At 45.6% G+C, this 15112-nt stretch overlaps 1 protein-coding gene across 1 annotated transcript in view; it reads left to right on the top strand.

The window, feature by feature from the left end:
• Positions 1-367: 367 nt before the first annotated feature.
• Ets1 (ETS proto-oncogene 1, transcription factor) overlaps positions 368-15112 on the top strand; it is a 122853-nt gene continuing 108108 nt past the window's right edge. Inside the window, exons 1-2 of the mRNA XM_075966418.1 lie at positions 368-476; positions 13899-13981. Of these exons, the coding sequence (XP_075822533.1) occupies positions 13913-13981 (69 nt within the window). The 5' untranslated portion in view covers positions 368-476; positions 13899-13912. The remainder of the gene's footprint in view (positions 477-13898; positions 13982-15112) is intronic.

Below are 15112 nucleotides of genomic sequence, written 5' to 3'. Positions count from 1 at the left end.
TCCCCTGAGTGATTTACAGCAACCCGCCCCTCCCCTGACTCACGGCCTAGGTGAACACAATTCCACTGAGAAAGTAATAGAAGTAGTCACATGTCTAGTAGAGCACCCCAAGTATCTAGCTTGCTCTCCTTGGTTTACCTTCCTCCCAACTCTGCCCCTGGCTCAGTTATATTTATTTGAGGTATCACTTGAAGGATAAAAACAATCCGGGGTGATTTGGTGCTGCCACAGACAGCGACACTATTTGCTGGGCTTTTGACTGCTGCCCTAGTGCCAAAGGCTGCCTGGAGACCGCCTCTTCTGCTTCTCTTGCTTGACCACACCTCCTGTTTCAGGAGGCAGCTCTATTAGGAGCTTTATGGTCTCTGCATCCTCTTTAGCCCGGAGCGGAGGATTCCCGCAGGTAGTAGCTGGAAAGAGCCCGCGGACCTTCGGAGAAGCTCGCTTCATTCCTCGCCCATCTCTCTGGCAAAGTCGTAAGTGAGGGCTGAGTTTCGGTTGAAAACTTTCATCCCATTTTTCCTCTCCTCCCCTATATTTTATGAATTAAAGGGTAAATTGGGAAAGTTTTAAGAAACAACAGGTTTCTTTTCCTTTCCTAAAACACCTCTTTCCCTATTTACCTACTCCATTGTTTAACAATATTTTTCAAAATTACTTCCTAACCTCATTAGACAAGCTCAAAATCAAGACTTTTGTCACCTCCGCCCCCAAAGGCAAAACCACTCATGTTGTAAATCCTTGCAAATGACACTTCACAAACGTGAATGTCCTTTGCAGACCCTTCCGGAGAAATAAAACTGCACTTAGAAATGTGTTTTTCTTTTTTCCTTCTTGGTGAAAGTCTACTGTTTTGCCTTTCCTGCCCCCTCCCCCTTTTCAGCGATTTAATGAATGACTTTCACGGGGGGGGGGGGTGTAAATCGCTCTCCTTTAGGACCTTCTGAAGGCAAGCCAGCCTATTGGGTCGTTTCTTCTACCTTGTGACTTACGTCCTGCAAAAGCCCAACAATTCTTGCAGACCCTGTAGGTCGGTAGTTGTGGGGGTGTCTGCAGGTTAGAGGGGTCTTCTTCCTTGCACTGAGGGTTTGGGCCCCAACTACCGAGGGAGGCTGGAGTTGGGACAGCAATTCCACGTTCTAAGTGTCTTCTTGTTACTCTAATAATATCTGCTATAACCTTTTAAAGCAGACTTTGCTGCAAGGGGACTGTCCAAAGATGCTGGGTGGCGTTAGATCATGATTCCATTGTAAAACTCCCCCCCCCCTTTGGTTTTCATCCCAAAGCTGTTTTCCTTCTGATTTTGTATCACTGCATGGAACTGGGTGGGAAACAACAGGAAATTCAGATCCCGAAACGTACCTCTGGCCACTCCGTTTGATTTGTAAAATTACTGACACTTTTAACTCTTTCATCAACTGGGGTCTGGATTACTTCAGCACCTTTTTAATCTAGTGAGAAACCCCTTTGGTTTGGCAGGCTCCGGATCATGCAGGGCGGGCTGGGTGGCTTCTATTCCTCTATTACCTGCTGTTCCCAGAACCCAGGCCAGAGAGGGCTGTAAGGGGTTAATTCGCAAGAAGTGCTTTGAAGATGAAAAGGTCTTTTCATGTGTTAACTATTGTAGCTATTAATATTAATATTCGCAGAAACGCACCACTTTTCCACAGCTTCTATACTTACCCATCAGTAGTGAAATAACAAACTTCAGGCAGCAGCCACGCTGCTTTTTCTGTCTTGGATCTGCTGCTGGAGACTCTAGACGCACGCGTGTCTGATTACCAAGGGGCTCTTCGCTTCACAGGGCACCTTACACCCAGGTGCTAGTTGCCAGAGGTGCCAGGGAGGGCTAGAGCAGACTGGGACAATCCCCTAGCACCTGGCAGGGTGACCTTGGAGTCTCCTCTAAGCTTACACTTCCAATTGCCTATTCAAATTCCTAAGAGTGTTAGAGTTCAAAGACCAGGAGGGTCAGAGCTGAAATTTGGTAGGAGTTAAGCGGGTAAGTGCTTGGATCCTATGCGAGGCAGCAGCGTTTATCACGGAGGAGAGGGCAGTCTATAAGTAAGGAGTATAGATCTTTGAAAAATAAAAGAGCCAACAGGGTCAGAGTAGTCTGATGAAATATTGGAAAACACTGGGTATGTGGGTACAGGTTCCAAGGGGAAGGCTGGGCCAAGGGAATCAGATGTGATGGGGACAGGTCCTGGGCACAGATTTCTGCCTGTGATCACAGATAGCCTCAGTGTGTGGGCAAATTTCTCACCCTTAACTATGGTTCTGCTGAATCTGATGAAATTTTTTTTTAAGTAATTGACAGTTTCATACATTTCTATAAAGAATTGTAGTCAACCTCATCGCCTTCTTCCTTTCCTTAGGGAATCCGTCTCCACACCAATACCCTTGTGATTTTCCTGTCTTCTTTTTAGGTGTGGGTCTTGTAACTTTATTTCTTGGTGAACAGACACACAGTCTCTGGCAAGGATCCTTTTCTAATTGCCTATTTTAATTCCTCAGTGTCTCACATCAAGTAGCAGAAGAGATGGGTATATGCCAAAAGTTGGGGCTTGCTCCCTCCCTTCCTTTGTCCGCCCTTTCTGTCCCTTCCTTCTTCCCTTCCTCTTTCTGCTTCATGGGAATTTTAAAGCATTTAATATATGAGTGACACTAATATTTGAAGCAGCAATTTAATGGCATTTAAACTGACAGTTGTTTCTTTAATCCCGGGGAAACTCCTGTGTGAGATCCTCCTTGGCCTCCTTAACTCTACTGAGACTGTAGCTTCACAGGACTCCTTTTTAAGAACTCCTTCATTGGAGGAGCTTTTGTTCACCTAGCGGGGTGCAATTGGATTTGAGGTGCTCTACACGGGCCTCTTCCTTTAAATCACCAGGGTGAGCTCATGATGGAACCAGATCAGAATCAAGGAAATAAGAACCCAGGGCTGGGTCTCCAATCACAGGAAGCAGAAACTCCGTGATACACAAAAGCCGCCAGGGTTTTGCAAGGTATCTGGGAGGGTATTGGGGATCAGGCCTATTTTCCAAAGATGAATTTGTAAATTAATTACCCCTTGCTGAGAAGACACTGACTCTGGAGAAAACTGCATGTCTGGAATGCCTGAGTGAGCCATCCATCCCAGCGTGGTCACTGCACCCTGCTTCTGCTTTGTGCCCTGCCTTGTTTAGAGAGGACTGCAGAATATATCTATGTACATACTTCCAATTTTATATAATTTATTTTAGAAAGCAATATTTTGCTGGAAAAAGTTGAAAATAAAAGACAATACAATTTTAAATGGTGTGATACAGTCTATGAATATTTTCTGAATTCTAGTGACACCAAAGAAAACAGGGTCTCGAGCAGAGTGGGGGACAGGGAAGAATGTTTGAGATCATTTTATTTCCTCCTTATAGCAGAAAATGGTGAATTTAATGGCCCCATGGTGTAGGTGTGGTTCCTAAATCTCCAGGGGAAGCTGGGCCATCATTTCTTGGTGGAAGTAAGGCAGAGAATTTTCAGTGCCAACCAGGAGTTTACCCTTCATGGGGAAATAAGATTTTCTCTTTTGTTGGTTTGTTTTTTTTTTTTTAAAAAAAAAAAAAACTAGAAGCAGGAAAGTTTGTAAAACCAGCTCAAAGAGTTTTTAAAAGTCTTTGAGTCTTAACAATCAGGACAAGTCAGTCTTCAAAATCATCTTTTGGTGCCTCTGGGTCTTTAAAGGACCCCTGTTACTGTGGAGGGGTCTGTTGCCATTTTGGTCCCCTATAGGAAGATATTCCTATATCCCCTGTCCTGGAATCACTTAAAGGATCCTGTGGGCTTCAGTTTCTTGAGGTTATCAGAGGCTGAAGAACTAGCCTGTTTCTTGGGCAAGACAGAAGCCTTGGCCATCCTTTGGCGAGGAGACTCAGCCCTTCTCATGTACATCTCTTTCTGGCCAGGTGTGTCTTGCACCTATGGTGTGCAGCCTTGTGCTTACTCTCAGCAGATGTCTTTGCTTCTATTTCCCAGGTGACTCTACTTCCTAAGTACCCGTCTTAGTAGACATGCTCCAAAGGGTACTCAGGTGAGTCCTGCAGTGCTGCCGAGTGAGGTCCTGAGACCCGTAGCATCATCCTCACACAGTTGTGGTAGAGCCTGGAGCAGCTTTGTAACCAGAACTGTGCGATTCAGTTCACGTGCGCTTCATAGTTTAGGTTCCCCGGTCTCAAAAGCAATGACAGCTACAAAAATGGAAATCCAGAGAAACAGGAACCTTGGCAATGCTTTCCAGAGCAGCCAAGAGCTACCCTGTGTTGATAACTAGTTAGTATAAGTGTTACTACACACACACACACACACACACACACACACACACACACACACACTCAACTCAGGAAGCAGCTGCAGTAGTTCCTGGTTTGTGTGTTTGTGTGACAGCAGCTACAGTCTTTCCACAAGCTCTATTGAGCTGTAAGAATGTGCTTGCGTCTTGGGTGTATACATAACAATGGTGCCCTGTGCCTAGCACTCCGGGGAAACTATAGCTCCTTCCTCCTGCACAGGACAGGGAACCCTGATTGCTTTTCGGGCTGGGGGGAGACTTAATTGGGGGAGGGGGAGGGAAATGGGAGGCGGTGGCGGGGAAGAGACAGAAATCTTTAATAAATAAATAAATTAAAAAAAAATTCTTGACTAAGGATATTCAGTCTGTGATCCTAAATGGGATTAAGTTTTTGAATGACTTAAATGTCATTTAATCTATTTAGATTTAGATCATGGGGTTCTAGGTCTCTACTCCCCCCTCTTTCTTTCTTGCCTTCCTTTTTTTCCCCCAAACAAGGCCTCAGTGGCTTGCCTGAAACTCACAGAGATCTGCCTGCCTCTGCATCCTGGGATTAAAGATATGCACAACTACATCTACTTTTTAAATCAGTACCCTCTGCTACCTCAATCTGTAAAAATAGTACTAACATAATAATTATACTAAAACTCATCTTTCTTACGAACAGTAAATGCCAGGTACTGCTGATGACATAGCAATAAAATAATTTATTGGCCATTTTAAGTATTATAAGGATGCAGCTAAATATTTTCCTTTTGTATACCCCTCCTCAGCAACCCAAAGGGTTGTATTCTTATTTTCATTTTATAGTTGAAGAAACTCAGATGGTTAGGTTAGGAAATCCTGTCATGACGGCACACGCGGGAAGGAGAGCCAAGTCCACCCACAGTCTGTAGCTCCAAAGCTCTTGACACCTCAGTTCTCTGGCCTTAGTTTCTTGAAATGAGATGATTTGATTCATTTTTCTTTCCGAGTCCAAAATTCACTGGCTCTGCGAAACCGCTCTTAGCCATAGAGCGCCAGCGAGCTGTTTCGCATTACACTGGGAAATTGGAACCTTAGAATTTGGGCAATAAAACAAATAAAACCCCACCATGCAAATCACAATTAGACATACTCCAAGAAGTTGCTTGCCAGATTTGAGAGATGCATGTCAGCTGGTGTCCTTCAATTCCGTTTTAAAACTACCCAGTCCCCTGTTGTTCCCCCACTCTTCCTATTTATGACCTCTCTTGTTTGTTGGGATCTTCTGAGGATGAGCAAGAACCCGATTTAAATTCTAGATTGCAAATGCAGGCCAGGTTGAAAAGAAATTACTTAAGATTCCAGGATCTTGAAGAATTTCTTTAGCAGCAAGCATTGGGTAAGAGTTGACATTTTGTCTTATAATTCTTCTTTGGGTTTGGCTTGGCCAAGGATCTGTTTGACCCTGACCTCTAAGACATCCCTTGTTGAGAAGAAGAAGGGTTTAACATTATTCTTCTAGATTCATTCCTCTTTTTGGTTTCCATGTTTGAAGTCTAAAACGATCTTAGTTTAATCAGCTGCCAGCCCCTAACTTGGTCACGGTGCTGCAGTGCGTCTGAAGGCCTATTGTGTTCGATTGTTGCTCTTCAGGGTCCTTTATGGGATGGAAGAACAGTATCATCAGTGCACTTTTCTTACCGCCGAGGCCAGTTTCCTTATGACATGCTCTATCTGCGAGACTAGAAGGAGTAGATTGTCAGTTTCTGATGTGTCTCAGCGACGACAGTTGTCACTGTCCTAGTTGAGTTTGGAGGCAATCAGAGCTCAGCAGAACCTTTGTGTCTGTTCTTGACTGTTCATTCTGACAGCATGATGGCTAAGGGCTTTTTCTTTCCAGGATGAAAGGCAAAATCATCTATGAAGCTAGGAATCCTTATTTCCTAGCTCTATAATGTACTAGAGTAAAACCACTGTTAAAGATACTTTCTTTTTAAATTATATATTTATGCCTGCAGAGGACAGTGGAGGGTCTCAGACGCCTTGGGGATGAAAGGCAGGAGGTTGTGAGGTGCCCAAAATAGGTGCTAGGAACTGGACACAGGTCCTCTGTGACAGGTGTATTAACTCTTAACCACCGAGATATCTCTCCAGCTCCCTTGAGCCACCTTTTAGCCCTCTCTAGAAAACATCAGTGACCTATGTCCCTAGGAAGAGCGAAAGACTATATTCTTATAAAGTCATAATGGCATGAGCTCATTTTAGTATCGTAAGGAGGATTGGTCATACACATTCATTTAAGACTTGACAATCCTAGGCTTAATTAGAAATTTCAGAGGCAGAAGAATAAGAGGTGGGCATGCGTTATTTTATTTAAGAAGGGGCTAGGGACAGTTGCCAGTGAAGCTGGAGAGAAGAAGATACGTTGATTACGCGGTCATTGTTGCTGCCTCAGAACATTGTGAAGGAGAGATTGACTGCTGACGGAGCGGGCAGCATGCAGAAGTCAGAACATGGCCTTTATGGGCCAGTGCCACTGTTTAAAGGATACTTACATTGGGAGCCCGCGGTCCGTACTGAAGAGAGTGAGGCTCCTTCTGTCTTAGTGAGGCAGAACGACTGCCCTCAGTTCTAACCATTCATTCACATTCAGTCTGTCTCTCAGTGGTCCCAGCTTTCCTAAGGCTGCCACCCTTTAACACAGCTCCTCAACTTGTGGTACCCCCAACCATGAACGTATTTTTGTTGCTACTTCATAACTATCATTTTGCTACTATTGTGAATCATAATGTAAATATCTGTGTTTTTTGATGGTCTTAGTTGACCCCTGCGCAAAGGTCATCTGACTCTTTAAAGGGTTCCTAACCCACAGGTTAAGAAACTGCTGCTTTACAGCAATGTTTCCTAGGAGCATGGTAAAGATGCTCCATTATTTAATATGAGCTCTCTTAAAGCATTTTCAGAACCGGCCTTTGTTGCTTTGCTACACTAGCAGAAGAAGAAGATACCTTCCAAACAGACTGGAGAAATGCCATGGGCCATGTGTGGGAACTGGGATATGATGGAGGAAGACAGACAAAATAGTGTGGTACATTAGGTAGATTGGAGACAAACATAGCATTGGTTGTAGACAACATTTTAAACTATCCATTGATTGTATTCATATGATCATTCCTTTCTCTGTTGCATTTAGGAAACCCAAGTTTACTGTTAAAAGTGGACACCTTCCATAACACATAATGACAAAGTTTTGTCCTAAGAGATCTGTGTCCTTCTGGGTATGTTCTGGCACATTCCTTCACTGAGTCAGCAAGCAGGTTCCATGATTGGCATGGTCTCTCTTTCAGGCGACTCTGGACTCTAGGAGAGAGGGTGGTGGAGTACCATACTCTTTTCCATTTTAGTGTCACTTATAAGAGGACAATCAGGGTGACCACAGAGCTCAGGACATGTTTATATGGCATAGTCAGACCTCTGTTTTCATCCAACTAGCCAAACATGGAGAATATTCAGGAAAAAAATTACACCACTTTGAACATGTATAAGACTTCTTTTTCTTGTCAATATTGGCTAGCCTGGGCTGCATAGGGAGCTCCTGGCCAGTCTGAATTATACAAACAGACCCAGTTTGTTTGTTTTACCACTTGAGGCTTTTCTGAGTTACTCTTCCTACATTTAGGAGCTTATTTGTTGATGAAGAAAACAACAAAACCAACTATAAAATAACACAGAACAGTTCAAAAGAGGCACCTCACCAAACAAACATAAAAACGGCAATTGATGTCTACACATACATAATGAGAACAAAAGACATCTTTTAAATTCTGGTTTTCAAAAGTCAAAGTATTTAGCATTCAGAAATGGCAAAATAGTCCAGCATTCAGAAAAATATCTTTTTTAAAAAGTCACCAATTTTAAGATTTTTCTATTGTGAATTTAAAATATGTTAAAGAAGAGTGATTTCAGAATATGAGGGTTTTTAAAAACATTTGCAATAAATGCATGCTATCATGTTAGCCATTTGGAGAGTTTTTTTTTATTTGCTTTGAAATATTAGTTCACTCTGTAGCCCAGGATGGCCATGAACTCATGTTCCTCTCTCCCTCTTTTGAGCGCCAGAATCGTTACGTGCATACCATTATGCCTGGGATGTAGAAAAAAATAATCACGTGTGGTTTATTAGGACATTTGTTTAAAGGCATACGTTTCCTTTACGGGCAGATCATTTAAATGAAAAGCCCTTGACTGATGTCTCATTGCCCTCTGATGGAATCAGGCAGGACAGAGTCGTGTGAAGTGGATTCAGCCCTGACCAAGGCTTATCTGTTCAGAGTCCCCATTCTTCTCTTCCTTTGCCCCCACTCACCTCTGTTGCCTGCTAATCTCTTGGCTTTATGTATCACTGTCACTGGACCTGGGTGAGAAGGGGTGTGGGCTTGCAGGTCCTGGCAGGGTTCCAAGGCTCCTGGACCAGGTGGAAGTAGAAAAGGCCACATACTTTACAAAGACAAAAACTCTCTGGGAGTCAATGGGAAAGCTAGTTTTCAAGGAGTACATTGGATACGAGACATTTCCATAGGCCAAACTGTTGGCTGGTTTCCTCTACCGAGAGCTTACCTGCTCCCTAAACTCCAGGATGAAAAAGGCAGAGAAGCAAAGGGAAAGGAGGAAGCCATAGGGCCAACTCTAACTGGGCAGCGGGCAGGGTGGTCTAGACTTCCTCCATATCTAAAAGGGATTAACACGAACCAAAGGCTGTGTGCAGGTTTTCTCTAATCCGCAGCATTTATTTGCATGTCGGTCACGTGGCAAGACTGCAGGAACCCAGGGAGAGATTAAGTTCTGCTCTGGGGAGCTTGAATTCTAGTGAGGTAGAGTCTGAGAGGGAAGAAAGGCTAAGTGCGGAGGTGCGGTTGCTTGCATAGGACCCTGAGAACAAGTTTCTTCCATAAGGTGACTTGAAATAGTGATATGACCAGAGCGAAACAGATTTTGCTTAGAGATGGACACGGGGCACACTCATTTCAGGTGGTTTTTATCCAGACCTGGTCTATGCAGAGCCTCCAATTTATAAAACAGGTGCAATCGCATCTGACCCATCTCTTTCATTCTTAGGTAGAGAATTGTTTACCCACCCACCGGCCCTGCCACCCACTCAGTCACGGATTTAAAAACATTTGAGTTTCTGTCATGCAAAGTGAAAAAAAAAGGCATAGTGCCTACCTTCAACCGGTTCAGGATGGGGGGGGGGGAGATAAATAGAAACAGATGTTGGGAGAGCTGAGCGATAAGCGCAGACAATAGGAAGATAATACGCTGGCAACTGTCGGAAGGGAGTAGCTCGCTCCTGCTGGGGTGAAGAGTGGCTGAGTGAGGGGTGGGGGCACAGGGTCTGACACAGGCCTGGAGGCCTCAGGAGATGTGGGACTCACAGTTCTGGAGGAACCGGAGGACAGAGGGCATTTCCAGAAACATGGCGACCAAAGAAGTACAGCGGAGGGAGAAACTGAGGTATGCAGTGGAAGGCTTTGGAGGCTACAGCAGGGCTCTGTGGGGGGGGTGGAAGGTTGGGAGAATGGCTTAGTAGTCTCCTTTTGGAAGAACCCATTCTGCTGATTGGCCAATGCTAGCTAGTTCTGTTGAGGAAAAATGAGTTTAGCTGTGCATGGCTTACTGTTACCATACGTTCCCATCATCCCTGCACCAAGACAGGGTTCAGAGCTGCTTCTCGGCTGCACAGTAAGACTTAAAATCACACAGCACAGTTGTTTTCTATTTAGGTAATACACATGTGCAAAACCAAGACAAAATGTTCAAGTCCGGTTGATGTTCAAGAAGTTGTCATGTGGGAGGGAGTTCCTGTTGGCCAAAAAGCCAAGGGAGCGGGGGGGGGGGGAGAACTCACACACCCACGGATACACACACACACACACACACACACACACACACACACACCCCTTTTGGATCTTCAGAAAGGGTTAGGTCTCCAGCAGCTGTTCTGTGTCACAATCTACAAGCTGGAAAAGGGGCAGGTTCTTTTTTTCTTTCTCCAAAAAAATAATAAAGCAGCAATTGCTTTCTGTCTCAGAGTTATTTCCTGCGATGAGAGCCCTTGAGATCCCTGGCAACTCCTTCTTTCTAGTTTCCTCCCTGGGCAAAGGGCTTTTCCCCAAGGGAAGTGTCATTCATGCTGTGGAGAGGATGGTCCAGCACAGAACGCAGCAGATGTTCGGCCAGAGGTTCCCTCCCTCCCTCCGTCCAGTGTTGCTATGAAGGGGAGTGCTGTCTGGCTGGCAGACAGAAACTCTTGTTGTCTTGGAGCTGGGCTCTGGCACAGGCTGCCAGTTCGCAAAGTTCTTTCTCTTGTGAATATGGAAGTAAACTGGACATTCAGAAGGGTGGCGGTCCGTTGCTGCTGAGGGAGTCTAAGTGATTCACAGGACCGCGCAGTGGCATCTCCCTCTGTGGTGGTCCATGACTCCCTATTCCATGTGCCCCGCAGAACCAACCACTGCTTATATTTTCCATAGTTTTTGGTAAAGTACCAATCACACTATGATAGAGTTGCATGTGAATTTGTCTTCTCCACTTCTGAAGCCACAGGCTCCAGACACTGCCTTTCTCAGCCCTCTGCTCCCTGTTAGAAGCCAGGGGCCAGGAGGTCAGGAATCTGTATTTGTTTACTAGTGTGTCTCAAGGGCCCAGCACATTGCTTCATAGGAGGCGTAGAATAACTATTGAAGGAATAAATAGATTCCTAATAGAGCCCGCTGTGGAGCTAGGAGAGGGAGGACAGGCCTGCAGGGACACCAGAAGGTCGAATGGCTCCCGTGAAGTAGCATTCCCTCACGCCTGGATGTTTCCAGTACAAAGGTACAGGTCATCCTGCAGGACCCTGGAGGGCTGGCGGCTTTTCTTGAGGGATTTTCATCGTGATAAGCCATTTGCAGTGTGGCATAGTCAATGCAGCTATTGGGTCTCATCCTTGTAGAGATCTGTATGTTTTGAAGGTGCTTTGTTAAGAGCTTTAAAGTTAATTTTCAGATGAAAACAAAACCAAAAACTAGCAAGAGGGAATGCATCAGTGAGGGAGGGACCGTCGGGTATCTGGATACTATCATGGGACAGACCCATGAGGATCCATGTTGTCTGTATCGAATTTTCAGTCTGAGACATGGAGCTGCTCACTAATTTTAGGAAGAGCACTGAATGGGCCAGAGGTGACAGACAGGTAAAAACAGTGTTTTTGGACCGGCCATCCTGGATCTTTTTCAGTCATTCAGTGTCTCTTCTGAGGAGTTCTTCCCGGGTCCATCAGCTGCAGCGGAAACAAGGATGAAACCTAGAGACCTAGAACTCTTACTTACCTGGTTTTTAACAGACTGATTTTTGTTTGTTTGTTTGTTTTTGGCTAATGTTATTTGGATTATCCTGTGTTTTGAGGAGGTAGGACATCTTTTTAAATTCATCAATTAGCTTGTTTTTCCTGTGTCTTTTACATCATGCACCTTGATCCCATTCATTTCCCCGCCTTTCGCATTCGTTCTCTGCCACTGCATACTCCCCAAATTAAAAAAACAAAATTAAGAGAAAAAAAGGAAATAAAAATTAAAAAGGGAAAAAACTTAAAAAAACAATCTTGTCATGGAAACTGTGGTGTGACACAGTGAGTCACGCCGGGAACCCCTCTGTCCTTGTATCTTTACTCCCAGGTGTTCATTGCAGAGTCAGTGGTCTGGTTGGAGGCCTCTGGCTTCTATTACCTTCTCAATGCTGGGCCCTCGCTAGACCCCCCTTCCTGAATATCCTGTTGTTGCCCTATGTTTTGGAGATCCTGCAGCATTGGGTCCGCAGGTCAGGTGCTCCAGCAGATCACAGATGAGGGGGAGGATGGGGCGGGCCAAGCCATCACACTGGGTCCAGGCCTGGGCAGCTGTAGGGTTGGTCAGCCAGATGAGAAGCGGGGACAGCTCTCCCGTGTTCACGACTTCAGGGCTGACTCACCCACACCTGCTCGGACAGGGCTGGCTCTCTTCTGTGGCCCTGGTGAGGTGTAGGGCCTGTTCTTCTAAGTGTTGCAGCTGGTGGGCGGGGGGGGGGGTCAGGGATAGTTCGCCCACTCTTATGACCGTAGGGGCAGCTCTCACACCTCCTCAGACATTGATGGGCAGGCCAGAGGGATTCATCCCCCAACTCATGCCACCACAAGACAGATGTGAAGTGGGGAGACCGTTCCTGTGCTCAGAGCCTCAGGGCTGGCTAACCCACACCTGCACTAACAGAGTTGGCTCTCTTGTGCCAGGGCAGGGACTGCTCTCCGGAGGGCTGCAGCTGCTGGGGATCATGGAGAGCTCTCAGGCTTTTATGACCACAGGACTAGCTCTTTCACTTGCTCCAGGCATTGCTGGGGCCTAGGGATGGGAAGGAAGAGGAGGAAAGACATCTCATAAGCAAAACCCCACAGCTCTAGGATAAGTTCTGCCTTATAAACTCAAATTTCTCACCCAACGGATGCTGTGGCTCAGTTGGTCAAGCCCTTGGCGAGCAGAATTGCATATTGTCAAGTCCGGACTACAATTTCTGTGCAAGTGGGTATGCCGTTGACTATTAGGCACTATTAAGAGAGTGAATTGGAATTGTGATTGGACATAAAACCCACCTCTGAACTTTCTGTGTTTTCTTGAAATAGGTTGATTGATTTGAGCATACACAGGAATGAAGGGGCAAGGGCAGACAGGAACTGGAGAGCAGTTAGGATGAAATGTCACTTCCCAACAATAGGAATTTGGCCTCTGAACGATAGGCCTCGGAATGTAATCTTCTCAATCATTCAAGAGAGGCACATTTTCATGTGTAGTATTGAATTTATGAAAGTGTCTGAACTTTTGCACTCTGGAGAGCACTCAACTCAACAGAAATGTTTGATATATCAGTGATTTTCTTGGTGACCGGCAGCTCATTGGAAAAATCCCTCTAAATTAGAACATTCCAGAACATTCTTCTCATTCAGGCCTCCGATACAGATAATAGCTCTCAGCAAGAATGATTTTTCTAGCCCTTCTCTTTATATCAAATAAATTTGTCCAGCCTGTTTTACGAGCTTCTGCCTGTCTCTGTGCCTGGGGCTGGAGGCTCCTTGTGGAAGCATTTTCTTTTTCCGTTCCCTAATGCAGCCTCTGTAAAGGCTTCTATCAATAATTTATTTACTCCATATGGAATTCCTGCAGTGTGCCAGATCTGGGTGGAGTTGGGGACATGTGAAACATTCATGGAGATCTTATTTTAAAAGACGCACAAGACTTGGTCCCTGTCCAGAAATCCAGTCAAAGGGATCTTTTTTTTTTAAGACCCTGTCACTTTCTGCAGCACACAGACAAGGTCTGTGACCCACACTGGCTGGCTGCAGCTAGGGTCTGTCCCACCCTGTCCTTCCCTGGTTTAGGTTTCCCACCTTTCTGTATCCTGTTGACTTTTCAGCCTCACAAAGAAGCTAACAAGTTGGCTCCTAGGGGAGATGCCGGGGTCTAAGATTTGGATGCCTTGCGGGGGTTAATGTCCCTGTGCCCATGTACAGCCAGAGGCCCAGTCAATCTTTTCTTCTGCACAGGTGTGGAGCACATAATGAGCTACTATGTGGATTCCACCGTGGGCAGCCCCACCACCTTCTCCACCCCACGTCCTGCAATGCTGGTGAGTGATGAGCTCTTCCCCGCCTCCTTCCCTGACCTGCTCAGTCTCTACACATTTCTTCCCACCCTTGGAGACTCGGAGAAGCCAGGGATTCAACTCTGGACCTCTTGGGGGAGTTGTAATGTGAGGTTCTCTACGTTTTACACGAATATAAAGGAGAAATTCAGGACTCCAGGATCTGGTGGCGGTAGCTTCAGTGGACGTGACTCCTCCTAAGGAGATATCGCATGATGCCTAGACACATGCTGCGCCGCCCAGTTTGGGGACGTGCTTCTGTCACTTGTTAGGAGAGGCCAGGGATATAGCTAAGTTCCCACAGTACTCCAACAGCCCCACGGCAAAGACAGGAAGCTCTTAAGTCAGGTGTCCTTCAGTCAAAGATGCTGGTCCTCACATTTGAGGGCGGACCATCCTATATGCCCAGACTGCTTGAAGCTGCTCTGGTTTGCTTGTAAACCATTGCTTTGAAAACCAAGACAATGTCTCTATTCCAGAAGGTTCCACTTAACAGCTGTCTCAATAGACAAATAAGTAGTATTTTCTAGTTCTGAAAGATGACCAGGTAGCCGAGTCTCAAATTTTGAGCTAGAAGTCACATTAACATTCTCTGGTCCCTTGCTGTTCTAGACGCATACTTGAAGCAATCTCAGTCATGATTGTCAAAGCTCTGTGGCTCTCAAGTAACGGCCCATTGATGTTCTCTGCCTCAGGGCCAGTCTGTCAAAAGCAGGGCCTGAGTTTTCTGGCTTGTTAGGTCAGCTCCTTGGGGGAAACTGTAAAGAAGGATGTGATGTCACAGCCAGGAGGTAAAGAAACAACACTTTTGGAAGCTGTCTGGCTTTTGTGTGGGAGAGGTTCAGCTTCCAGGTACTTACATGGGTGGTGTGCAGGACCCTTTCATGTGACGGAGGAAGTGCTCTTTCCTGTTATGCTATTCTGGCTAGCCCTCGTGGGCTCTGGAAGTTCCTCCAGTGCTGGTTTGTTAGTCCTCTCATGCGTCATCCTTCTTCGCATGGCACCCTGCTGGCCTACCTGGAGAAGGGCAACCATGAGGGAGCTAAACAGTTAGAGTTTTAACTAAACATGACCTCGATTGTGACCATCTTCCTGAAAAGGAGGATGTGTGGAGGA

This window comes from Microtus pennsylvanicus, chromosome 3, assembly GCF_037038515.1.
Source record: "Microtus pennsylvanicus isolate mMicPen1 chromosome 3, mMicPen1.hap1, whole genome shotgun sequence".
Lineage (NCBI taxonomy): Eukaryota > Metazoa > Chordata > Mammalia > Rodentia > Cricetidae > Microtus > Microtus pennsylvanicus.
This window is presented reverse-complemented; position numbering and strand designations above follow the sequence as displayed.